We start from the raw sequence: 27,041 nt of genomic DNA, 5'->3' as shown, positions 1-27,041 counted from the left end.
TTAAAATGCCCCCAGAAGTGCTGTTATTATTACAAATATCCCAGCAGGTGTGAAGACAGAGTAAGGGAAGGAGAGGTGTGGAGACTGACCAGGACAGACAGTGCAGAATGGGTGCTAAAGAAGTAAATATATGGAGTTTTAAACTACTATTTGAAAAATATGGCAATGAAGGGATAAAAAAAATAGCACCAGGGTGAGAAGTAGATTGTGTAGTTAATAGGAATATAGATGAGAAGAGACTAAAGGGAAATGGCTGGATTTAGAAAGGAAAATAAAATGACAAAGATAAGTATGTCTGCAGGTATGGTTAAATCTATATGAGGAAAACTAAATGCAATTGAAGAGTTCATTCCAGATGATCTCTTTTATTCTTTTCTTTCTTTTTTTTTTTTTTTTTTTTTTTGAGGCAAGTTCTTACTCTGTCACCCATGCTGGAGTACAGTGGCTTCATATAGCTCACTGTAATCTTCTACTCCCAGGCACAAGCGATCCTCCTGCCTCAGCCTCCCAAGTAGGTCAGACTACGGGCATGCACCACCATGTCCGGCTAACTTTTTAAAAATCTTTTTTAGTAGAGACAGGGTCTCACTATGTTGTCCAGGCTGGTCTCAAACTCCTAGGCTCAAGCAATCCTCCCACCTCAGCCTCCCAAAGTGCTGGGATTACAGGCATGCGCCACTGTGCCCAGCCCAGATGACCTACTTCTATTTTCCAGTGTGTGTGTGGGTGTGTACTTCAGAAAGATAAAGAGAAAGGAAAAAATACTACTAAATAATCTTACCTCTTCTGCTTTCTCTTCTTCATTTTCCTCCTCAAGTTTCCTATCCTCGTCACTTTCTTCTTCATCCTCTTTAAAAGACATGTCTATTTCAGGCTCAATGAATAATTTTATAGCTTCCTGTGAAATGAAATAATATAATCATAGTTTAGTATATATAAATAATAATTATTCATTCAAAAATATTTAATGAGCACTAACCCTATAACTGGGTACTGTGCTAGTGGTAATGATACAAAGGTTAATAAGAATTCTCCTTGCCCTTAAGAAACTTACAATTTCATGGACAAGAAAATGCTATGGATGCATACAGTCCCATGGTAAGAGCACCTAACCTAGATCAGGTAATGGACAGGGGTGAAAGAAGAAGTTGGTCAGGAATATTTCCTGAAGGAGATAATGTCTGAGTTTCTTCTTGAAGGATTAAGAAGGGAAAGAAGAAGGCATAAAGGACTCCTAGGCAGAAAATGTTCTTATGTATATGACTGGTTCTGAGAATAAAATTATTAATAGTTCGATAGGACAGAAACTGAGAGGCAAATGAACAGGGCACAGTCATAGGGGAAAGACTTGATTGTTATGCCAGGGAGGCTGGTTTTTATTCTGAAGGCATCAATAAATTGATTGATCTGCTTTGCATTTTAAACAATCACTCAAGCAATAAGAGAGTATATTTAAAGATGAGGAAGGACAGGAGGGAGGAAGGAGAGGGGAGAGAGAAGAAAAAAGGGAGAGAAGCAAACACAAGGAGGGAATGAACCACACAGAAGTTGTGGGAATGACTAGGATGAGGATTAAAGAGCTATTTAAGAGGTAACTCTTAGACATGTGATGGTTGGGAAAGGGTGCATTTTTAATGACATATGGTTTATGGTTTAGGCCACTAGATAGATGATGGTGTCATTTCCAAAGATAATGAACAAAGTTAGATAAGCAGGTTTGGGGAGAGGGATGAGTTCAAATTAGGCTGTGTGAGTTTGAGGTACCACTGAGATACCCAAGTGGAAATATCTAATATGAAGCCATATATTAATGGATCCGAATATATGGATCTGGAGTTTAGATGGAGGGATTTGGGGTAAAGATAGAGATTAGACAGTTATCTGCATTTAGTTTAGAGTTAAGAAAGTAAATTATATCCCAAAAGCAAACATGTGAAGTAGCAAGAGGACTAGACCTCGAGATAGGATTGTAGTCACATAAAGCACCAGGGAAGAAAGAGGAACCAGCAAAGGAGGCCAAACGTGCCTCAGAAGTGTGAGAGAGCTACTGGGAAAACCAAAAGAGAACAGAGAAGTTAACAGTATTGAATGCCTCAAAGGAGTTTACTCAAATAGTGACTGAGCAAGAGCAAGATGGCGGAATAGAAGCAGCTCGCACACACCACTCTCAAGGAGAGGACCCAAAGTTGCAAGTAGATGCTCACCTACAGATGGTACTTCTTGGAGAGAGCATGGTGAATCATCAGAGAAGCAATGGAGCACACTCAGAGTGAAGGAGAGGGTGAGGGGGTGATCCACTTGGCAAGACTGAAAGGTACCTAGGGGAGGCATCCACATGTAGGGAAAAATAGGAGGATAGAACCCTGAGGCTCCATGTCCCCCTGTGGACACTGCGAGCCAAGCTGTGAGGGGCCCACAACCACTGCAGACCTTTAGACTGATCAAAGAGCTGAGTGGAGTCTGTGCTACAACAGTGCACCAGAGAGTGGGCCAGCAGGGACCCGGCACCTTCCGTTCCTGGGTGGCTGCAACTGACACTATTCTGAGCTCTTAGGCACAGAGCATCTGGACTACACAGGGCTCGGCTTTGCTGCAGATGCCTCCACATGGCCCCAGCTTGGCTGGGGAGGGAGCAGGGAAAACAAATGCACTCGTGCACACCGTGACTGGGAGCTGGGCACACCTCCACCCCACAGGGGCTGGAGTGGAATGGGTACCACCACCAACTCCTGCCTGAGAAACACTGTGGTGGCTGCCTCAGTGGGACATGGGCAGGGAGAAAGCCCCAGCTGCCCAGCCCCTTGCCCCATGCCCTCCCCTTGACATGGTTCCTATGCTGCCACCCAGTTCCATGGCCATGCTGCCAAGGCTCCCATGCTGCTGCTGGCCCTACGGCCCTACTCTCGAGGCTCCCAAACTGCTGCTTGGCCCTGCAGCCCCACCCTCTAAGCTTCTGTGCTGCTGCTATGCCCTGCAGTGCCACCCATACAACTCCTGAACTGCCATCAGGTCCTACTGCTCCGCCGCCCCTAAAACTCCTATGCTGCCGCCCTGCCCCATGGCGCTGCCCCCGTGGCACTTGTGCTGTCACCTGGACCCTGGTCATATTCCCATGGTCCCCACATGCTGACTGGTAGGAACCCCCATGGTCCAAAGCTCTGCCAAGGAATCACTATCCAGGAACCGCCACTGCACCTGGACCCAGGTGGAGTGGATGCCCACAGCCCCAACACCCCTGCAACCACTGCCTAGATAGCCTTGCCCAGCAGTCATTACTACTGCCACCCCCATGGCAAGACCCAGGCAGAGCAATCTCCTGTAATGCCAGCCTACATGAAGAGGGACTCACCCAGGCCCCAACGTGAGCTTCCAACAGTGGCGTGGGAAACAACCCACCATTCCACATGAAGATCATCCACCACCAGCTGTGACTGTGACAATCATGGGGGAATGGGACAACAGGGAACAGCTACATTACAGGCTGTCAGTGCATCCATCCTGCTGGGTCAGTCTTCTGGAACAGGCCACAAAAACCACATCTAGGGACCTCTCCTTCTTCTCACTAAGTAGTAGAGTTCCAAGCAAAAGAGAATAGAAACCTATCTGCCCTGAGCTGAGAAAAGAGGTTTCAGATGAGAAGACACCACCAAAAGAACTCTGGCAACAGGAAAAAACAAGTAGTTTGACACTCCCAAAGGATCACAATAGATCCATAGCACTGGACCTCAACTAAAAGGAAATTATTGAAATGTCAAAAATGGAATTCAGAATATGGGTGGCAAATAAGATGAATGCAGTTGAAGAGAAAGTTGAAAACCAGCACAAAGAAGCCAAAAAAATATTTCAGGGCATCAGTGAAAAAAATGAAAAGTTGCCAAAGAGGCAGGCAACATAACAAAGGATATAACAAAACTTAAAGAAAAGAAAAGGCATTTAGGGAATTTCAATATATATCAGAAAGCTTCAACAAAAGGCCAAACCAAGAAAAAGAAAGAGTCTTAGAGCTTGAAGACAAGGCTTTTGAACTAAACCAGTCAGTCAAAGATGCATAAAAAAGAATAAAAAAGAATGAAAATCACACAGAAACATTTGAAACTATGTGAAGTGAGCCAAAACACGAATTATAGGTATCCCTGAAGGATAAGAAGAAAAAGTAAAAAACATGGAAAACCTATTCAAGGGAATTATTGAGGAAAACTTCCCTGGTACCACCAGAGATTCAGACATCCAAAACACAAAATTTTTAAAAAAGTAGTAGTATAAAAGGAGACAAGATCAAGGGACATTATTTTTTAGGATGGGAGAAACAACCACATTTTAGATGTTTTAAGATTAATAAAAATGGAATTATTAGAGAGGAAGACATTAAAGATACAAAGGAGACTGGAACCCATTCTACTAAGTGAAGTATCCCAAGAATGGAAAAATAAGCATCACATGTACTCACCATCAAATTGGTTTCACTGATCAACACTTAAGTTCACATATAGAAATAACATCAATCGGGCATCGGGCAGATGGAAGGGGGGAGGAGGGGATGCATATATACATACACAATGAGTGTAGTACGCACCTTCTGAGGGATGGACACGGTTGAAGCTCTGACTCGGACGGGGGGGGGGGAGGGCAACACACGTAACCTAAACATTTGTACCCCCATAATATGCAGAAATAAAAAAAAATCCCTCCAGCAAAATAAAAATTAAAAAAAAAGATACAAAAGAGAAAGGACACTGGACATGGAATTAAGTGCTCAAAAGAAGAAATAACCTTGGGTGGGAAGACTGAGAGTGGAAGGGAGGCAGAAGGGGGAGAGCAAGTAAGCAAGTAAGTCTGCTTCAGGGAAGTGGCAGGGAGCTCCCACCTGAAAGCCATTCTTTCTTTTATAAAATCATCTGCTAAGAAAGTGAGGAAAGGTGTTTGGGTGGATGATTCTCTTCCTTAAAGGGGAGAAGAGCTGTCAATACTCTTGGTCAGAACCAAAACTCTCTTCTGTTAAAGGAATGAGGATTAAGAGCATTGTTTGGAAAAAGTTGCTGAACCTTATTTACTGAAACACAGGAAGAACATAAATAAAGGACCAGTGCTAACATATTCTTCAAGTAAACCAGTGCAAATACCTCTTCTCCAAGTAGGTGCTCTATTTCTTCATATGTAAACAACTTAATTTTTCTGCCTTTAATATCCGAAAGGAGGTAAGAGCATGTGTTGATCCATTCATAACATTCTCTCTGAGAAGAGATAAAGGATTACTAAGTAGAAAAAATTAGATTATGCCAAATCATTTGTCCACTCACTCCTATTAAGGAGCTCCTAAATATTCTTCTAAATATAACTCCATTCAATTCACTATTGTATCAGTTCAGTTCAAAGATTTTTGCAGAGGTGACTTACTACGAACAAAGGACTAAATCATATTATCTCTTACTGACAGGGTTTGGGATCTGGATTGTCATGGGACAGGGAGAGGTGAAGTGCCACAGAACTAGAGAAAGATTGCTAGGTTTACTGACACCTAAATGGTCTGTCCTAATAAATTTTATGCAAGTGACCAGGTCACCCAGGTCAATATCATTATGCTTACATAATAATAATAATAGAAATAGCAAATACTTAAATGGTACTTAATTATACGCCAGACTATTCTAAGCATTGTGTATATTAATTCATTTGATCCTTAATATGAGATATAAACTTTATGATACTCTTTTTTTTTTTTTTTTTTTTGAGACAGAGTCTCGCTTTGTTGTCCAGGCTAGAGTGAGTGGCGTGGCGTCAGCCTAGCTCACAGCAACCTCAAACTCCTGGGCTCGAGCGATCCTTCTGCCTCAGCCTCCCGAGTAGCTGGGACTACAGGCATGCGCCACCATGCCCGGCTAATTTTTTTTTTATATATATATCAGTTGGCCAATTAATTTCTTTCTATTTATAGTAGAGACGGGGTCTCGCTCTTGCTCAGGCTGGTTTTGAACTCCTGACCTTGAGCAATCCGCCCGCCTCGGCCTCCCAAGGGCTAGGATTACAGGCGTGAGCCACCGCGCCCGGCCTATGATACTCTTTTTAGATGAGGAAACTGAACAGTTCAATATCTTGTACTACGTCATACATAGATATAAATATACAGTTAAGCATGATGCTTGGATTCTAATCTAGGTGGTCTGTACTCTTAACCACTATAATAATATTATTCCTTCTGCCCCAAATAAAGGGAATAAATAAAGATTTGAGAAAGACTGTTTTGGAAAATGTGCTCACCCCTTATCTACTGAGATACAGAAAAGGTCTACAGCAGGCCTCATCCACTTCAAGCAAATAGTAAAATTGTATTTACTTTGCCAAGGTCTCCCAACAGCTAAGATCTAGTTTTAATGTTTAAAAGGTCCGTTATTCCTTATTAGTGAGTAAAAGCAGCGAGAACTAGGAAACATTGTCTTCTCTAGGAAAAGAGATCTGGTTACCTTATTAAAACAACTGTACTAGCTGGACACAGTAGCTCACACCTATAATACCAGTGCTTTGGGAGGCTGAGACAGGAGGATTGCTTGACCCCAGGAGTTAGAGCCCAGCCTGGACATGGCAAGACCCCATCTCCACAAAAAAATTTAAAAAATTAGCCAGGTGTGGTGGTTTATGCCTATAGTCCCAGCTACTAAAAAAAGATTTTTAAAAAATTAGCCAGACATAGTAGTGTGTACTTGTAGTCTGAGGTACTTGGGAGGCTGAGGCAGGAGGGTCACTTGAGCCCAGGAGTGGGAAGTTGCAGTCAGCTATGATCACGCCACTACACTACACCTGGGTGACAGAATGAGACCCCATCTCCTAAAAACAAGCAAGCAAAAACTTGTTCCATGCGGTAAAGTAATGACCCATTTGAGGCTACTGAAATCAACCATAACAAGCAGTAATATACCTTATATTCCTCTCATTAGTAGACTTATTTTTAATTGTGGAATTATTATAAAATGTCAGTGCCAAAACATTTTCTAAATCAAATCAAAACCCAATCTTATAGATAAGGAAATTGACGCTATAGCAGTAAAGAAAGTTTACTACAGCTTTGTTAATGTTACTGATGTATAAATTCTGGATTCAAAGGGTTAGGATGATATCTTATTGCATATTAGGAAGAGGATGAAAGTGTTGAGTTTTAGTCCTAAAGTCACCTAATTAATTGTGAGTTCTTTTTTTTGGAGACAAGAGTCTCACTCTGTTGCCTGAGCTGGAGTGTCGTGGCGTCAGCCTGGCTCACAGCAACCTCAAACTCCTGGGCTCAAGTGATCCTCCTGCCTCAGCCTCCTGAGTAGTTGGGACTACAGGCATGCGCCACCATGCCCAGCTAAGTTTTTCTATATATTTTTAGTTGGTCAATTAATTTCTTTCTATTTTTAGTAGAGACGGGGTCTCGCTCTTGCTCAGGCTGGTTTCGAACTCCTGACCTTGAGTGACCCACCTGCCTTGGCCTCCCAGAGTGCTAGGGCTACAGGCGTGAGCCACCGCGCTCAGCCTAATTGTGAGTTCTTGAGTAAATGCTTCTATAGGTGACCGCTATGCGGTGGTGAGCTGGTAAATGTTTAACAACCATCTCTGAGGGGCCATGGGGAACCCTGATTTGTAGCATTTTCTGATTTCCATGATATAAATCCTCCCACTGTGGCAATTTCAATGATTTTTATCAATTCAGTATGTTATCACTGAATGTGGAGTTAGCAAAGTGTGTACATAGTCAACTCTTGTGAGCCGGTGTGAATCTCTGTCATACCACTGCCCCTAAAGATCCTTTTAGCTATAAAATTTGATGAATATACTACTTAACCTCCTTTATTGTACCTAGAACAAAGCATTCGTTAATTTTAAAAAGAGTAACAACTTTTTAAAAATTTTATTTCTTCAGTTAATTCACCATTCACAAGAAACAATTCAACTAGTCTCTAGTTAAATTTGCATACTATGAAACAGATACGAGTCATTTTCTTACAAACTTCTCAGACATTGGAAATGGGGAAAAATCACTAGGAGTCTTTTGATGGAAGTTTTACAATAATCTGTAGAGTTAATCAAGTTTTCCTTCAAAACCTTCAACATCATCTTTATAGACCAGGATAGCTTGGCTGCTAATCAATACATGTGGATCTCTTTCCATGAATACTCCTCTTATTTAATTCTAATAAAATCTGACTCAAGGCTGTGTTAATAAATGCTTCTAGTGTGAAGTAAAGGACTAAAATTCAACTTTGATGTAAAGGAGAATTTAAAAAACAAGGGATGGTTCTAAATGTCAAGCTGATTATAGTTGATCAAAAGGAGAAACAGAAGGCTGTAGGACCTAGCCTTTTATATGGTGTCAGTGTTAAGACAATGGCTGGTAATGGAGTTATTAAGAATCCAACATCCCTAAACCGCCCTAGAAGTGGGGAAATCTGAGGCTTCCTTGAGCTTACCTGTTGGAACCCCATGTGAGGCAAGTTCCTAGAACCTCTCTTCAAAGTCATACTTTGGAGGACCAAATCCTAGAACTGGCAGTGGTATCTTAGGTAACATAAAGGAGGCTACTTTAGCTCAAAGTGGATGGCAGAGTCTTGTGAGATTACACAGGGCAGAGATGAGAATAAACGGCAAGGAGGTAGTCAATTATAGCTAGAAACCAATTTGAATAGCCCCAGCTAGAAGTTCTCATTTCCATTATGATGGGTATTTCTTTGGTATTGAGAGGAGATATTTCCTTCTCATACGTTCTTAACACTGTCAGGTGCTCATCAATGTGTTTCTTTTTATTGGTGTTGGCCTGCTAAAAGGATATCTCAGAGATCTTTCCAGGAAATCAGCCATTTGTTCAGATTATGACTATCCTGCAGTGTATCAGGGATTCTAATTCTATGTGCTTGAAACACTAGAGACAGTCAATCTAAAGCAGTTCAAAAAAGACATCTAGCTTATTGGAGACTATGTTTCCAGGTTTTCAGCGGTTGCTCCAGGCTGTAGTAGTCCAGCATACACTTACTGAATGCCAGGACCTGACACAGAGCCTCCAAGTCTCAAATAAAGACTTATGCACAAGCAATTCTCACTCCCAAGTGGGGACACTGAAACCAGCTTTTTTCAGAAATGGGCACAGAGGCAAGGATCCCAAGAACTGAGTTCTCTTGGAAAATGGCCTCCCACATTTAACTAGAGCTCAGCTCTGTGAGGTCAGACTGGATCAAGATATGCCAGAATCAGGTGGAAGGTAAATACAGTCTTTAGCCACTAGACTGCCTTAGTAGTCTCTTGGTCTTGGGGAACTAAATAACCCCCATCTCTTCTTCTTTTTTTTTTTTTTTTTTTTTTTAGACAGAGTCTTGCTCTGTTGCCCAGGCTAGAGTGCTGTGGCATCAGCCTAGCCCACAGCAACCTCAAACTCCTGGGCTCAAGTGATCCTCCTGCCTCAGCCTCCTGAGTAGCCGGGACTACAGGCATGTGCCACCATGCTCGGCTAATTTTTTCGAAAGTATATTTATTTGTCCAGCTAATTTCTTTCTATTTTTAGTAGAGACAGAGTCTCACTCTTGCTCAGGCTGGTCTCGAACACCTGAGCTCAAATGATCCTCCCGCCTCAGTCTTCCAGAGTGCTAAGATTACAGGTGTACCGCGCGTGGCTCCCTATCTCTTCCTGAAGAAGCAATTTATCTAGGCTGTTAAGATGAAAAAGTGAAGTAGAAGCCATCAGTAAGAGTGATCAAACACTCCAAAAGATGTTTATGTAGGAGATTCCTACTTCAGAACCCCATCCAGCAACATGCAAATATCCTTTGTAGAAAAGGAGCCCAAGGAAACATTAGCTATGAGAAGCTATCACTAACATTATCCAAATATCAGTCTAGTAGGTCAAGGATTGTTGCACGAGCCATAAAGAACCACCATATACTGATGTCAGTTAGACAAGGCTTCTCTGGAAAATCATCTTCCACTTTTCACCTTATGAGATATGAATGAGGTCATAAGAGTCCTGATGTCGTAAAGATTTAGGTGCCACGGAGGTTATCTAGGAAATCAGGGCAAGATGGTAGCAGTCAAGGATGGCGATGAATTTGAATTTAACATGACACTAATGAAGGTAGAACTAACCATGTTTTATAAACAGTGCTAACACTCCCACAGCAATGGGCAGCTTGTTGAGCTCCCTACTACAAACTAGTTTGATACACCTGTGAAAGGCCTCGGGCTTAGAGAATGGGCACATGCATTTGGTTAGGAAAAAAGGCCCAAGCATGGGATCAGTTACCAGTCTTACTTCTGGTGTGGGAGCAGATTCTCAGCTTTCTCTGATAACATTTCCCAGTTTACTTATCTGAAATCACTAGAGAAGGGTTAGTAAGTTAGTAAGAGCTTAACAGAGGACCTAAGTAGCACTGGTGGAAGTCTCAGTCCATGAAAGAATAGTTGGGTCATGGACCTCCAGTCAGGGCCTGGGATAGAAGAGGCAATGGATGGACATAGCACAAGGCTTTCACAAAATCTCCCAATATGGATGGTTTCATGTAGGTCCTCAGGGTTCCCTCAGGAAGGGCCCCTCACAGCAGTGTCCCCCATATTACTATAGCCTTAACTTTTATAGGAAGGTATACCTTAAAGCAACTTGAAATCCTCATTCTAAAATTGCCTTTACCTGGAAACATGGTCTCACCACACAGAGCTCTACCTATCCCCTTTTGAGTAAATAAGGACGAAGTATCACGGGGCTGGCCAGTGGGTTCCCACCAGCATCTATGGCAGGCCCAGCCTGCCAACATCAGGATCCCCTCCACACCTGGGGGTGTGCAGCAGTAGAGGCAGGTCACAGCAGGCCTGAGAAGACAGGAACACATTTCTAGATGTACAGTGACGGCTCCAAGCTCCAAGAGACTGCTCCGTTCAGAGGCACATCAGTCTGTTGTGAAGAACACCTCTGAAGCCCTCCCAGAACCTACACTGAAACTCAGACATTTCATTAAACTCTTAGTTGGTAAGTGATATATGATAACACATTTTCAAATAGCAAAATACTCTTACTCCCCTGACATGTACCCTAACTGTTCATAGTGTTTTATTCTTTTCGTTTTCTACTGAATGAAATGTGCTATTATAAATTTGGATTTAGCATCTATTTATGAGGCTTATTTCCTCCATACTAATTAGGAATTTATTGGGATTTTTTTAGAACTTTGCTAGCTGTTGGAAATAAACAGAAAAAAACTTTCAGTTATTATCTATGCTCTTAAATTATTCATATAACATGGGGATTACCTGCTCCTTGAAAGTCTAAAAACACTTATGTGTAGAGTCCAGGCAAAAGTTTTAGCTTTTTTTTTATCCCTTTCCTAATGCATCTGTTTATTTCTTCCCTGAAAATTGGCAGATTTTCTCCTTCTAGAGGCAATGTTACTTTATATTTTCTTTAAAAAGCCTCTATCTTCTAGATATTTTTAAATTTCTTAGCAAGATGTTGTACATAAAATTTTTTATAATATACTGTTTAAAAATTGTGAGATCTGTCACACATACAAAGGAGTATAAAATACCTATGTATGGTAACATCACACAGGCCAAAGAGCAGAAAATTGCCAGCACCCTATATGCCAATGCTTATAAACTATAATGTTCATAATACCTATCCCACCGTTTATGGATATAAACAGTGTATGGACACTTTGGAGATATGTTTAGAAATATTCTCAGACTATTCCCATATATATCTCTCAGTTTAGTGCACTTATATGAGAGTTTCTATGGCATATAGACCAATGAATGGAATTATTATGTTACAGGGTGTCTGCAACAGGGAATCTTCAAAGTTAACAAATAGTGTCAACTGATTTCCAAAGCAAATGTACAAATTTACATTCTTACCAGCAGTGTAGAGAGTATCTGTTGCATCCCCATTCTTAACATTTCCATTGTCAAAACTTTTAATTTTTGCCAATTTGGTATGTAATGACATTGATGTTTTAATATATTTCCCAAAGCATTTATGAAATTGAGCATCTTTTCATACATTTGTTAGCCATTTGAATTTTCTCTTTTGTGAAGTATACATTCAAGTTTTTGCCCATTTTTCTATTGGCTCATAAATTTTTATCATACTTTTAGAGACAGTTTGTCAAGTAAAAAAGAAACTATTGGAAACTTGATTGTGACTCTCTAGATCAGTGCTGTCTCACAGAACTTTCCACAATGATGGAAATGTTCTGTATCTGCACAGTCCAATATGGTAGCCACTGGCTACATGTGCTATTCTGCACTTGAAATGTGGCTAATGTGACTGGAGAACTGAATCTTACATTTTAATTAATGCAAGTTTCAATAGCAATATGTGGCTAGTGGCTACTGTATTGGACAGAACAGCTGCACAGCATTACTGGGAGAATAGACCTCTTTATAACATCAAGTGTTCTCCATTTATTTAGGTCTTTTAATGTCTTTCAAGTAAAGTTTCAAATATACTTCAGAAAGTGACCAATTTTTATTAGATTGATTCCTAAGTGTTTTATGTTTTTGAAACTATTGTAAATGTTATCTTTTTCTTATTTTATTTTTAAACTATTTAATGATGGCATATATATAGACCATTAATTTTTATCAATTAAATTGTATTTTGAAACCTTGCTAAGCTGTTATGGATTCTAATAATGTATATGTGGGTATTTTGTATTTATATTTACATTCATATCAATTATGAATAATGACACTCTCATTTCCTTTACAAACCTTATATCTTTTATTCCTTCTTATTGCACCAAGCTCTAGAAAAATTTTGAACAGAAATAGTATTTTCAAGAACCTTTATGTTGTTCTTGATCTTAAAGGGATTGCTTTTAATGTTTCACCATTAAATATGATGTTTACTATTTTTTTGCTGACATATTTTATTAGATTAAAGAAGTTCTCTTCTATTCCTAACTTGATCAGGTCTTTATAATAAATAATAAATTATATGAAAGCAATTTTTCTAACTGTATTGAGATGATAAAGTAGTTCTTCTTTAACCTGTTAATGTAATAGATCATATTAATTGATTAATGTTATACTACTAACTTTGCATTCCTAGAATTAAAAGTTAACAAGTTCATAATATGTTCTCCTTTTCATTTATTATTGGACTTGGTTTGCTCATATTTTGTGTTTCACATGAGGAAGACTGGTCTATAATTTCCCTTTCCTGTACAGTCCTTTCTGGGTTTTTGTATAAAAAGTATTTCCTCTTTTTCTATACCCTGGAAGAGTTTGTATAATAATGGAATTATTTTGGCCGGGCGCTGTGGCTCACGCCTGTAATCCTAGCTCTTGGGAGGCCGAGGCGGGTGGATTGCTCAAGGTCAGGAGTTCAAAACCAGCCTGAGCAAGAGCGAGACCCCGTCTCTACTATAAATAGAAAGAAATTAATTGGCCAACTGATATATATATAAAAAATTAGCCGGGCATGGTGGCACATGCCTGTAGTCCCAGCTACTCGGGAGGCTGAGGCAGAAGGATCACTCGAGCCCAGGAGTTTGAGGTTGCTGTGAGCTAGGCTGACGCCACGGCACTCACTCTAGCCTGGACAACAAAGCGAGACTCTGTCTCAAAAAAAAAAATAAATAAAAAATAATGGAATTATTTATTTGTTAAATGTTCGATAGAGCTTGCTGTGGAAGCAGTCTATACCTAGAGAATTCTTTTAGGGGAAGTTTTTTGACTAATTCCTTTAATGGTTATAGGACTACTTGAGTTTTTATTTATTCTTAAATTTTTTTGGTTATATTTAATTATCCATTTCATCTAAATTTTCAAATTTTGTGATAAAATGCTTCATAATATTTTCCTATTATCTTTCTTATATTTGCATCATCTGAGTTATTCACTCCTGATATAATTTTTTTGCATTTTCTTTTTCTCTTCGTTAATCTTGCCAAAAACTTGTCAATTTTATTGTTTTGACAAACCAATTTTTGGCTCTATTAATCATCTCTTTTTTAGCTAGGTTTTTTAAAACACTTTTTGAAATATAATTTATAAAATATATGAATCATTCATTTAAAGTGTACAATTCAATGATATTTAGTTGTTCACAAAGTTGTGCAACTATCACTATAATCTAATCCTAGAATATTTTTATCACCCCCAAAAGAAAGCCTGTAACCTTTAGCAGTAGTACATTCCCTATATCTCCTGCCTCTTAGGCAGCCACTCATCTTTCTGTCCCTACATATTTGCCTATTCTGGGCATTTCATTAAATAAAATTATATAATATGTGGTCTTTTGTGACTGACTTTCACTTAGCATGTTATCAAGGTTTTTCCATGTTGTTGCATGTATTAGCATCTCTTTTTTATTGTTGAATAACGTTCCATTAAATAGATATGCTACATTTTGTTTATTAAATCAGCAGTTGATGTACATTTAGGTTGTTTCCACTTTTGGGCTATTATGAATAATGTTGCTGTGAGTATTTATGTACAAGTTTTTATGTGGAAATATGTTTTTATTTCTCTCAGTATATACCTAAGATGATTATCTCTTTTTACATGACTTTTTCTTTTCATTAAATTTTGGTTTTTAACTTTATTATGTCCACTCTTTTATATTTTGTGGTTTATTTTGCTTATTTTTCTGAAATCTTGAGATTGAGGCTTTATTAATTTTTACTTTTTCCTAACATAATCAATTACGCCTATAAATTTCCCAATAAATTCTCCTTTATTTGCATTCCTCAAGTTTGGATACATAATATTGTTATTATTTGATGCAAGCTATTTTCTAACTTCCATTGCAATTTATTCTTTGACCCATTATTTAGAAGTGTGTTTCTTAATTTACAAACATTAGAATATTTTCTAGTTATCTGATATCAATTTTAGGCTTTTTTGCATTGTGGTTATAGAATATGCTGTTTATGATTTGGGTCTTTTGAAATTTGTTGAGACTTTCATTATAATTTTTTATAGTATAATGTCAATTTTATATAGTATAATATCAATTTTTATACTATAATATGATATATACTATTATATATTACATTATACTATAGTATATTATACTATATGACATATTTAATACTATAATACTATAACATTATATTGTGTGACATTATACTATAATGTCATGTCATTTGAAGGATATGTGTGCTTAAAAAGATTGTGCATTCTACAGATGTTGGCTATAGTGTTCTAAATATGATAGGTCAATTATTTTTAATCATTGTTCAAGTCTTCTATACCATACCATTTCCTACTTGTTCTACCAATTAATGAGAGGTGTGCAGAAAAATCTCCTAATGTGTTTATGGATTCATGTAGCTCTTCTTGCAGTTTTGTCAATTTTTGTATTTGCCTTGTGTAATTTTATTCCATCCTCTTTTTCCCAATATTTCTTTGTCTTCATATTTTAGATGTGTCACTTATAAATAAATAGCATATGGCATTTTGCTATATTTAATCTAACACTCTTTGTCTTTTACCTGGAGTATTAAGTCTCTTGAATTTAATGAAATGACTGATATAAATCTACCATCTTATTTTATGCTTTCTGTTCTCCCATGTTTTCTATTATTTTTATCCATTATTGCCTTCTTTTGGATTGTTTTATCATTCATTTCCCCTTATATATTGGAAGTTATATATTCTATTTTTATGCTTTTATTAATGTTTGTCTTAGAACTTACAACATGCATATGTATCAATAATCACATTTAATGTAAAAGGAAGAGACTTTGAGATTGGATAAAAAAGCAAGACCACACTATATGCTGCCTATAAGTAACCTACTTCATTATAAAGACACAAAATAGGTTACAAATAAAAGGATGGAAAAGATATACCATGCTAATATTAATTTTTAAAAAGCTGGAGTGGCTATGTTAATAGCAAAGTGGGTTTTCAAGGAAAAAATATTATTAGAGATAAAGAGAGTCATTTCATAATGACAAAGGGTCAATTTATCCTAATGTTTATGTACCTAATATCAGAGCCTCAAAATACATGAAGCAAAACTGGCAGAACTCCCCCAAAATAGGCAAACCATGATTACAGTCAAGGTTTCAATACCCCTCTCCTAATAAATGATAGATCAAGTAGGCAGAAAATCAACAAAGATATAGGACACTCGAATAAGACTATCAACCAGTTTGACCTAATTGACATTTATAGAACACTCCATCAAATAATAGAATATTCTTTTCAACTGCACATAGAATAGTTGCCAAGATAGATCAGATTCTAGGTTCTAAAACAAGTCTTAGCACTTTGAAAAGGATCAAGTGTTATCAAGTATGTCAATAACAGAAAGATCTCTGGAAAATATACACATATTTAGAAACGAAATATACTTCTATAACCCATGAGTGAAAGAAGAACCCAAAAGGGGAATTAAAAAGTATTTTATTTATTTATTTTTCTTATTTTGGCATATTATGGGGGTACAGATTTTAAGGTTTCAATAAATGCCCTTTCCCCCTCCCCCCACAAGTCTGAGAAAAAGTATTTTAGATGAATTAAAATGAAAACATAACATATCAAAATCTGTGAGATGCAACTAAAGCAGTACTTAGAAATTTTGTAGTACTAAATGCCTATATGAGGGGGATAAAAAGGTCTCAAATCAACAATCTCAGCTATACCCTAAGAAACTAGAAAAAGAACAAATGAAATCCAGAGTAAGTAGGCAAAAAGAAATAATTAGTGGAAATTAAGTATATGGAAAACAGAAAAATAGTAGAAAAAAATTAACAAAATCATAAGCTGGTTCTCTGAGATAAAGAAAATTGATAAATCTTTTAATAGATCAATGAAGATAAAAAGACTCAAATTTTCAATAATAGGAATAAGAGAGTGGACATCCTATAATTATTAAGAGTAATAGGGGAAGATTGTGAGCAATTCCATGCCAATAAATTAGACAACTTAGATGAGATTATAAATTCCTTAGAAGACAAAAGCTATCATGCTCACTCAAGAAGAAAGAGATAATAGCTCTGTATCTGGTAAAGGAACTTCCTTAAGCCTATTAGAGAAATTGGATAGCCCTATATTTGAATAGCTCTATATTTGTTAGTTAAAAATCTTCCCACAAAGCCCAGATGGCTTCATGGGCGAGTTCTACCAAACATTTAAGAAGGAAATAATATGCAATTCTACACAAATTGTTCTAGAAAATAGAAGAATAAGAACTCATTCTAAGAGGCCAGTATTACTCTGATATCAAAAACAAAGATATTGCCGGGCGCGGTGGCTCACGCCTGTAATCCTAGCACTCTGGGAGGCTGAGGTGGGCGGATTGCTCGAGGTCAGGAGTTCGAAACTAGCCTGAGCAAGAGCAAGACCCCGTCTCTACTATAAATAGAAAGAAATTAATTGGCCAACTAATATATATATATATATATATAATTAGCCGGGCGTGGTGGCGCATGCCTGTAGTCCCAGCTACTCGGGAGGCTGAGGCAGGAGGATTGCTTGAGCCCAGGAGTTTGAGGTTGCTGTGAGCTAGGCTGATGCCACGGCACTCACTCTAGCCTGTGCAACAAATAAGACTCTGTCTCAAAAAAAAACAAAAAACAAAAAAAAAAAAACCAAAGATATCAACAAACAAAACTATGTAATCAATATCTCTCATGAACATCAATGCAAAAATTTAAACAAAAATTTAATCAATTGAATTTGTAATATATAAGAAAGATAACACATCATGATCAAGTGGAGTTTACCACAGGAATACAAGGTTGGTTTAACATTCAATTCGAAATTTAATCAATGTAATTCACCATATTGACAGACTAAAAAAGACAACTCATAACCATAATAGGTACAAAAAAAAAAGAGAGAGTTTGATAAAATCCAACATCTATTCCAGACTAAAAAAAAATTCTTTTTTAGCAAACATGAAATAAAAAGGAATTCTTTCAATATGTTATAAGGTATCTATGGAAAACCTACAGCTATCATTATACTTTAAAATGACAGAATAAACACTTTTTCCATAAGATGGAACAAGGCAAGGATGTTGTATTCTCACCTTTTTATTCAACCTGGTACTGGAGAGTCTAATTAGAATAATAAGGCAAGAAAAGTAAAAAATGGATAGATTGGAAAAGAAGAAATAAAACTGTCCCTATCTGTAAATGACATAACCATGTACGTAGAAATCCCAAGGAATCTGGAAAAAAAATTCTTAGAAAAAATAAGTGAGTTTAACAATGTCCACAGGACATGAGACCAATGTATTAAAAAATACACTGTAATTATATATATTAGCAATAAATAATCAGAAATTAAAATTATAAAACAATACCATTTGCAGTAGCACCAAAATATGAAATACTTAGGAATAAATCTGACAAAAGATGTGTAAGATTTATACATTGAAAACTATAAAACTTTGCTTAAAGAAATAACAAAGAATTAAATAAATAAAAAGATATATTATGTTCACAGATCCAAAGACTCAATATTGTTAAGCTGTCAATTCTCCACAAACTGATCAATAGACAAAATATAAGCCCAATTGTCGTGGCCCACTTACAGGATGGAGGATGAACACGGAACATAAAACAAATGCAGAACACAAAGAAAAATGCAGACACACATACAGACGGTTGACTAGAGTCCTAATACACCAGGTCAGTTTTACTTTTATACTCTAAAAAATTAAAGTTAGTTCCTCATACGTAACCACCCAGGCATTTCAGCAATGGCCATAAATTCTGGAATACATAGCCTTAGGGAAGCAGATATACCCTGACTCAAGGTTTCCAAGTGGTTGCTCTAGGCAATAGGCATAGATCACGGACTGAGATTAACAAGGATGGGCAAGGCAAGCCACAGGGGGCATTTCTCATCTGCAGCTTCTCTTAGGGTGATCCCCTAAGATCTTCGGCTGAACCCCAGTGGCTGTACATAGCTTAGGTCTCCCCTCCCTTGAGGGGTCTTACCCGTCATTGACTAACCGGCCATCTTATGGGATGTTTATCATGTGTCCTCTAGACCCCCAATGCCATGGGGCGGAGCAGCTCTTGCGTACTTGCAGCTCAGGTCCTTTGTTATGCCTCTAGGCAACAGCTTTGTTTATAACAGGGAGCCTGACTGGAACACATTACTTTCAAATGCTCTGGGCAGAACACATACATTACTCACTTTAATTCTTAAACTAGGAAAATATATGTCAGTCCCATACACCCAATGAAACTTCCAGCAGGCTTTTCTGGAGAAATTTATAAGCTGATAATAAAATTCATATGGAAAACAAAGGACCTAGAATAACTTGATTTTGACAAAGAACAAATTTAAAGGATTTATGCTACTTGATTTCAAAACTTATTACAAAACTACAGTAATTAAGAGAGTTTGGTAATGGTGATAATGTTGACAGATACATCAATAGAACACAATAAAATGTCCAGAATAATACCCACACATATATGGTCAACAGATTTTCAACAAAAATTGCTGTGGTTTGCTTTATTTGACCCCTCCAAATCTCATGTTGAAATTTGACCCTCAGTGTTGGAGGAGGGGCCTAATGGGAAATGTTTGGGTCATGGGGACAGATCCCTCATGAATGGTTTGGTGCCATCCTTGCGGTAATGATTGAGTTCTTGTTCATTTCCATAAGAGATAATTATTTTTTAAAAAGTCTTGCATCTCCCACCCCTTGCTTCTTTTCTCACAGTATGATCTCTGCACATGCTGGCTCTGCTTTGCCATCTGCCATGAGGGGAAGCAGCTTGAAGAGCTCACAAGAAGCAGATGAGGATGCCATGCTTCTAGTACAGCTTGTAGAACCGTGAGCCAAATAAACCTATTTTCTTTATAAATTACCCTGCCTCAGGTATTCCTTTATAGCAACACAAAATGAACTAAGACAAAGATGCAAAGGCATCTCAATAGAGAAAGGACTATCTTTTCAACAAATTGTCCTAAAACAATTGGATATCCAAATGCCAAAAAATGAACTTCAATCCATACTTGGCACCATATATTTAAAAAGTTAGCTCAAAATGGGTCAAAGACTTGATTATAAACCTAAAACTATAAAACTTCTAGAAGAAAACATAGGAGAAAACCTTTGTGATGTTAAAAAAAGAAAGATTGAACTTCATCAAAATTAAGAACTTCCCTGTTTGAAAGACACTATTAAGAGAAGAAAAGACAAATCACAGACTGAGAGAAAATCACATATCTGATAAAAGACTTGGTATCCAGAACACACAAAAAGCTTTCAAAACTCAATATAACAAAATAAACAATAAATAAGCCAAAGATTTGGATTTGAACAGATATTTCACCAGAGAAGATATATGGATGACAAATAAGCACATAAAAGAGGTTCAACATCATTGTTCATTAAAGAAGTGTAAAGTTAAAACCAAAATGACATATGAATACCCACTTTTTAGAAAGTCTAAAATTAAAAAGACTATATCAAAGTGTCAGTGATGATATGAAGCAACTGGAACCTCATACACTGCTAGCAGTAGTGTAAAAATCATTTAACGACTTTTTAAAATATTGATATATCATAGCTGTACATATTTTGGGGTGTATATGTGATATTCTGATGCATGTACAAAGGGTAATGATCAAATCAGAGTAATGGAGATATTCATCACCTCAATATCTTTGTGTTGGGAACATTACAATTCTCTTCTAGCTATTTTGAAATATACAATCAATTATAGTTAACTATAATTTCCCTACTGTACTCTAAAATATTAGAACTTATTCCTTCTATCTGACTGGATTTTTATACCAATTAACCACTTTGGAAGATAGTTTGCCAGTTTCTTTCAAAGTTAAACACACACATTCCATATGACTCAGCCATTCCATTCCTAATATTAACTAAAAAGAAATGAAAGGATTTGTCCATTTAAAAATGTGTACATGAATATCCATGGAAGCTTTGTAATGATCAAAAACAAGAAACAATTTAAATGCCCATTAATAGAGAATATATAAATAAATTATATATATGTCTCTACAATGAAATAATACTCAGAACTAAAAAGCATAAACTTTTGATAAAAGTAACAATATGTGTGAATCTCAAAGTGATTATGTTTAGTCAAAGAAGTCAGACAAAATAAGAGTATATTCTATATAATTCCATTTATATAAATTCAAAAAAATGAAAAATAATCTTTGTATTAGAAAGTAGATCAGACATTGCCTGGGGACAGGAAGAGGAGGCTAGAAGGAGAGAATACAGAGAATTACAAGAATATTTTGGGTACGCTGGCTATGTTTTATATTTTTATTGAAGTGATTATTTTTATAAGTATATACGTATTTTAGAACTTATAACATTATACACATTAAATATGTACAGTTTGTTTTATATCTATTAAACCTAAAAAATCTGCTAAAACAAATAAAACAAAATTAAGGGGAAGACAGAATTATTACCTTCATCCTATCTAGTTCGTGAAGCTCCTTAGCAGCACCTTTTTCTGAGTGAAATGCTTTATTCAGAGCCATTGTTGTTACCAGCCCTTTGCAACAACTGCAGAAGAAATAATAAAAATTAAAATTGTTTTGCAAAGCATACACACACTCAGCATGACCTGCTTATTGTTGGCTCCTCATTCTAAGTGTTTAAAATCCAAAAATCCACAGTCGAAGTTTACCATAATGATTCAGCTACTGCCTAACCAAGAAAAATAATTTGTCCCTTTATCAATTTCTCCCCCTTCCTGTTTCACCCCTCCATCTCTCTCACTCTTGACCATTGGTAACATTAAATTGAAATGAAGGGGAAAATGTCTAGATTGTAAAAGCTACTTCCCAAATTTAAAGTAATCATAGTGACTATGTATCTTAGTTAATAGATTATAATTTTTTAGACCTCATCTTTATTCAGTGGAATTTTCTAGCTTTTCAGATATAAGGGTTTTTTTCATTTTTTAAAAGAGATGTTTTTGGCCGGGTGCAGTGGCTTATGCCTGTAATCCTAGGACTCTGGGAGGCTGAGGCAGGTGGATTGCTTCAGGTCAGGAGTTCAAAACCAGCCTGAGCAAGGGCGAGACCCGTCTCTACTATAAAAATAGAAAGAAATTAATTGCCCAACTAATATATATAGAAAAAATGAGCCAGGCATGGTGCCACATGCCTGTAGTCCCAGCTACTCGGGAGGCTGAGGCAGCAGGATTGCTTGAGCCCAGAAGTTTGAGGTTGCTGTGAGCTAGGCTGACGCCACGGCACTCACTCTAGCCTGGGCAACAAAGCGAGACTGTCTCAAAAAAAAAAAAAGAGAGAGAGAGAGAGATGTTTTGCATATTTAGTGAAGCACATAAAAGTATACATTCAGCTTTGTGTGTAATTATACAGGAAACTAGAAGCTGCTTCTTAAATGCCCCTCAAGTATGTGCAAAAGCACAGGATGTTTCATCTTATTTAGAAAGTGAAGTTTTTTTTAACTAATTCTCATCCCATATACATATACTTCCCATCTTGCCTATGTTAACACTATTTTCAAAAGAATTCTAAGGCCATTGGGAGAACACCAAAATCTCATATTCTAACTGACTATAGTGTTGCAGCTAGTTGAAAAATTCAACTAGTATTTCTTTCAAGGTTTTAAAATAACCCTTATTGCTGCTACTACACTGCTTTTCTTTTCTCTGCTTTATGTCACATTTAATCTTCAAAGGGGAAGCAATAAAATAACCGGAGTTTCACCTGCTCAAATAGCTGGAGTATTGGGCCAGCTTTTTTGTCAGTGCAATTGCATCTAATTCTAACTGTGCAACTCCTATGTCATGTTTCTCAGCGCTTTCCTCCTCTGACTTTGGAAGAGTGTCTTCATCAGTAAAGTCAGGTATCATCACAATCAGCAGATTCACCATCCACTGGATCATAGATATATGCAACTCATCTATCTGTTACAAAATGATTATAATACAAATGACCAATTTTAAATAAATCAAACAATAAAAGCCACACCAAATTTAAAAATAGAAATGACCATACCTGTGCCCAACTTGCAATAGCACTATAATTCTTAATGAAATCAAATCATCACTACTCTGCTAGTGTGGCCTTATTTTCTTTTGCTCACCATACCACATTAAACTAATCCCTCTTCTTTAGATTGGCTAAGGGTATTAACCATCAAAGGTGCAGTTCCCAAATTGTGTGCCAAGGCATTCCAGGGCTGAACAGCAAACTCACGAGGATATCATGGGATCTTAAATTGAGGAAAATAACACTGATATGTGACATCTGCCAGACACAGCATGAACTTAACATAGTTCACAATTTTCACTTTCTTTTTTTTTTTTTTTTATTTTTTTTATTTATTTTTTTTTTTTTTTGAGACAGAGTCTCGCTTTGTTGCCCAGGCTAGAGTGAGTGCCGTGGCGTCAGCCTAGCTCACAGCAACCTCAAACTCCTGGGCTCAAGCAATCCTGCTGCCTCAGCCTCCCGAGTAGCTGGGACTACAGGCATGCGCCACCATGCCCGGCTAATTTTTTCTATATATATTAGTTGGCCAATTAATTTCTTTCTATTTATAGTAGAGACGGGGTCTCACTCTTGCTCAGGCTGGTTTCGAACTCCTGACCTTGAGCAATCCACCCGCCTCGGCCTCTCAGAGAGCTAGGATTACAGGCGTGAGCCACCGCGCCCGGCCCACAATTTTCACTTTCGATGATGTATCTTTTTTGAAGCTGGCTTGCATGGTGGTTGTATGATACAGACAAGTACTCCATGAAAGTAACATGGAACAGGAAATGAAGATGGTAGTGTTCGATCTGATTCCACGGTTGGAGAAGCTGTACGATGCCCAACAAGCACATGCATTTCATTTTTATTTTGATTAAATGAGAATTAAAGTATTTTTCTTTCAATATATGTGTATTACTTTTCTAAACAGTTATTAAATTGTTAGGACATTAAATATTTAGCAAGTTGTTTGAACTTATTTACTTGATGAACTTAACTGTGAGGTATTTCTTTTGGTGTAGGAGTATGAAAATACTAGAACCCAAAGGGCACCATGAACAGAGAAGGTTTGGAAACCTCTGCATTATAACATTTGCTGACTCTTGGTCCCAGAAATAAAATGCAGAAAACCTTATAAAATGCAAACATCAGACACACTATACTCTTTAAATGCCCTTTTCTCTGTTTGGTCAGTTCCTAAGTATTTCTCTATGCTTAAACATTATCTACTCTGAGAAGACTTTTTAATTTCCATTGGCTTTAATTTGCTTCCTTTCTCTTGTTTTGTTAGTGCTTTATAAATACCTCTATTATAATCATTTGGAAATCTGTATCCTCAATTAGCTTGTGTGTCTCTTTAAGGAATGAGCTATCATTTTACCCCTCAATACCATACATAGCAGGGAGCAAAGGCTTAATATCAATAAATGTTTGTTTAATGAATGAATAAAAATAAAACACCCAAACTTCTTGCCTCTTAATTTGAAAGGAAAAGTTGTCAATGGCTAAAGCAATGTTGATTAATGTGTTTTACATCTGAATTAACATATCTGGAAAAAACGACAATGTTTTCCTGAGGAAAAAGACAAGTCTTTTTCACAAATCAAAGAGACCTCCCCAGCACATTCCACTAGCTATGCTCTTACTGCTTCTCAATGAAAGTTAATAAAATCCTAACTATTCTTTCATATGGCAATAGCCTAGATTATACTGTCATTAAAATAACTCATTTTTGCTTAAATAAAATATTAACCAATCCTTGAACTACCCCTATGAAATAAACACAAATAGATGCTATTATCTTCATTTCAAAATTATATTAGAGAGTTTCAATGATAGAGTCAAGGTCATGTTCAGGAGAGTCTGGGTGACTTAAAAAAAATCAAGGTTATGCAAAAAATCATATGTAAATTTAAAATTAAAATCAAATTGAACACAAGAATATCTTTTATTTTCACAAGGATATACAATCATTTTTAATGAGTTGGAAAGTATGATAATTTTTATACTAAAAGAGAGATTTACTTGATTCTGATATAAAATTCTTAAAAGGAATTTTAAGATGAATTAAGTGCTTTTCTTTTATGTGTTAACTTAAAAAAAATTAATCAACAAGGTTTATACTTTGGAAAAAGGAGAGCTTTATTTTTCATATAAAGGGTAGCAGCCTGTTGGGTGGCCATTCCAACAGGCTGGGAAGCAGAGCCCCAGGCACACGTGCTTCAAAGAACAAAAGGAACAAGATTTTATATTGAGCCAGGGGTCAAATATACATATTCAATAAGCTGTAGGAGTAGTCATGAATATTTATTAAGGGAACTGATATGCATGTAATTATTTATCTTTCCCATCCCTGTCAAGGCTGGGAACTCAGTTTTAAGGTATTTCTGGGGTCCCCTTGGCCAAGAAGGGTCCATTCAGTTAGCAGAGGACTTTAGGATTTTTAGTTCACATATGAAAAGACTTGTTCCAAATTTACTAATCTTTTCAGGGACGACAAGTGGCTACTTAGTCATTTTTTAGCTGATATTAAAAAGAATAAAAAAGCATACTTAATTTGTCCCTTCAAAATATAAGTGAAGTTTAACAATGAGTAAAAGAAACTTATGCTATGGAGAGATCATTTTGAAAATGGATAGTTGGTAATATTTCCATCTTGGTGTGAGTTTGTGGCTGAAAATGATACACAGTTCACCTTTTAAAAATCAAACGGTACAAAAGTAATTTATGTGACCAAACATTTGTACTCCCATAATATCATGAAATTAAAAGAAAAATTAAAAAATTTTTTTAAAAGAACATAAGGTAACTTTGCAGATAATCAATTGAAGAGGGAGTTTACCACCACTTGGAAATAGAGAAGAAACTTCCCAAAGTACATGAAAACCAGCCATATAGGCCGGGCGCTGTGGCTCACGCCTGTAATCCTAGCTCTTGGGAGGCCGAGGCGGGCGGATTGCTCAAGGTCAGGAGTTCAAAACCAGCCTGAGCGAGACCCCGTCTCTACTATAAATAGAAAGAAATTAATTGGCCAACTGATATATATATAAAAAATTAGCCGGGCATGGTGGCGCATGCCTGTAGTCCCAGCTACCCGGGAGGCTGAGGCAGAAGGATCACTCGAGCCCAGGAGTTTGAGGTTGCTGTGAGCTAGGCTGACGCCACGGCACTCACTCTAGCCCGGGCAACAAAGTGAGACTCTGTCTCAAAAAAAAAAAAAAAAAAAAAAAAAACCAGCCATATGCATCAGAAGTGTGACCCTACTGGAAGAGGATAGAAAGAACCACTTCCTTCCTTCGAAGATGAATTATCTATCAATCATGAGGGGGAAAAGCACAAGAAAGTAGGGTGGCAGCTCTGTTGACTGAGAGAAAGCTCAATGAGCAAAAGAAAAGAAGATGGTCACAATAGGCAAAAACTGGCTGAAGCAAAGTTTAAATTCTAGCTTTCTGCAAGTGGCTCCTGCTGTTCCACATGTAGCCCTAGGCAGAGACCCAAGAGTACCAGGGAATCCCCTGGATCATGACATCAGGTCCCTGAGAAAGGAGGACAGGTAAGCCATGAGGGCTCAGGGATCCAGGTCACCTGTAGGTTTGATCCAGGTTTACAGAGGACCGCTGGACAACCCCAAACACAGCAGGACATCTGTGTTTTCTCTCTTTAGGAGTAATTTTGATTTATTTCTTTTTAGTTTAACTGCTGTTATTTAATTGATGTTACATTTATTCTTATTGCCTAAAATAGTGTTTTTCAAATATAGATGGTTTTAATGTAATTTCTATGAATATATTATTTCTACTTCAAATCTATTTCCTCTAGAATTAGAAGCTATAAATATTTTGATTGGAATACAAAGTTCACTATATTTAAACCATAACTGAAATTTGACATGACTGGCGAAAAATTCTGAAACAATAAAGATTATATGCAAAACTTAAAAAAATAAAATCTCAAATGTATATACTCAAAAATCTGGAAGTAAATTTATAAACTGTTTTAAAATCTTATAAATAAAGTATTTCAATGGTCTGAAAATACTTTGTTAAAATACAGAAATGCTCTACTGTCTAATGTTTGCAAAAACAACTGATTGACATTATGATATATAAGAAATTTTA

General features: G+C 37.0%; 1 protein-coding gene across 1 annotated transcript in view; it reads right to left on the bottom strand.

Moving 5' to 3' along the window:
- The window catches only part of AXDND1 (axonemal dynein light chain domain containing 1), a 158,827-nt gene that overhangs the window by 13,473 nt on the left and 118,313 nt on the right, over positions 1-27,041 (bottom strand). The window contains exons 19-22 of the mRNA XM_012772571.3: positions 22,660-22,859; positions 21,388-21,484; positions 5,121-5,231; positions 782-898 (exon numbers count right to left, since the gene is read on the bottom strand). Of these exons, the coding sequence (XP_012628025.2) occupies positions 782-898; positions 5,121-5,231; positions 21,388-21,484; positions 22,660-22,859 (525 nt within the window). The remainder of the gene's footprint in view (positions 1-781; positions 899-5,120; positions 5,232-21,387; positions 21,485-22,659; positions 22,860-27,041) is intronic.

This window comes from Microcebus murinus, chromosome 2, assembly GCF_040939455.1.
Source record: "Microcebus murinus isolate Inina chromosome 2, M.murinus_Inina_mat1.0, whole genome shotgun sequence".
NCBI lineage: Eukaryota > Metazoa > Chordata > Mammalia > Primates > Cheirogaleidae > Microcebus > Microcebus murinus.
This window is presented reverse-complemented; position numbering and strand designations above follow the sequence as displayed.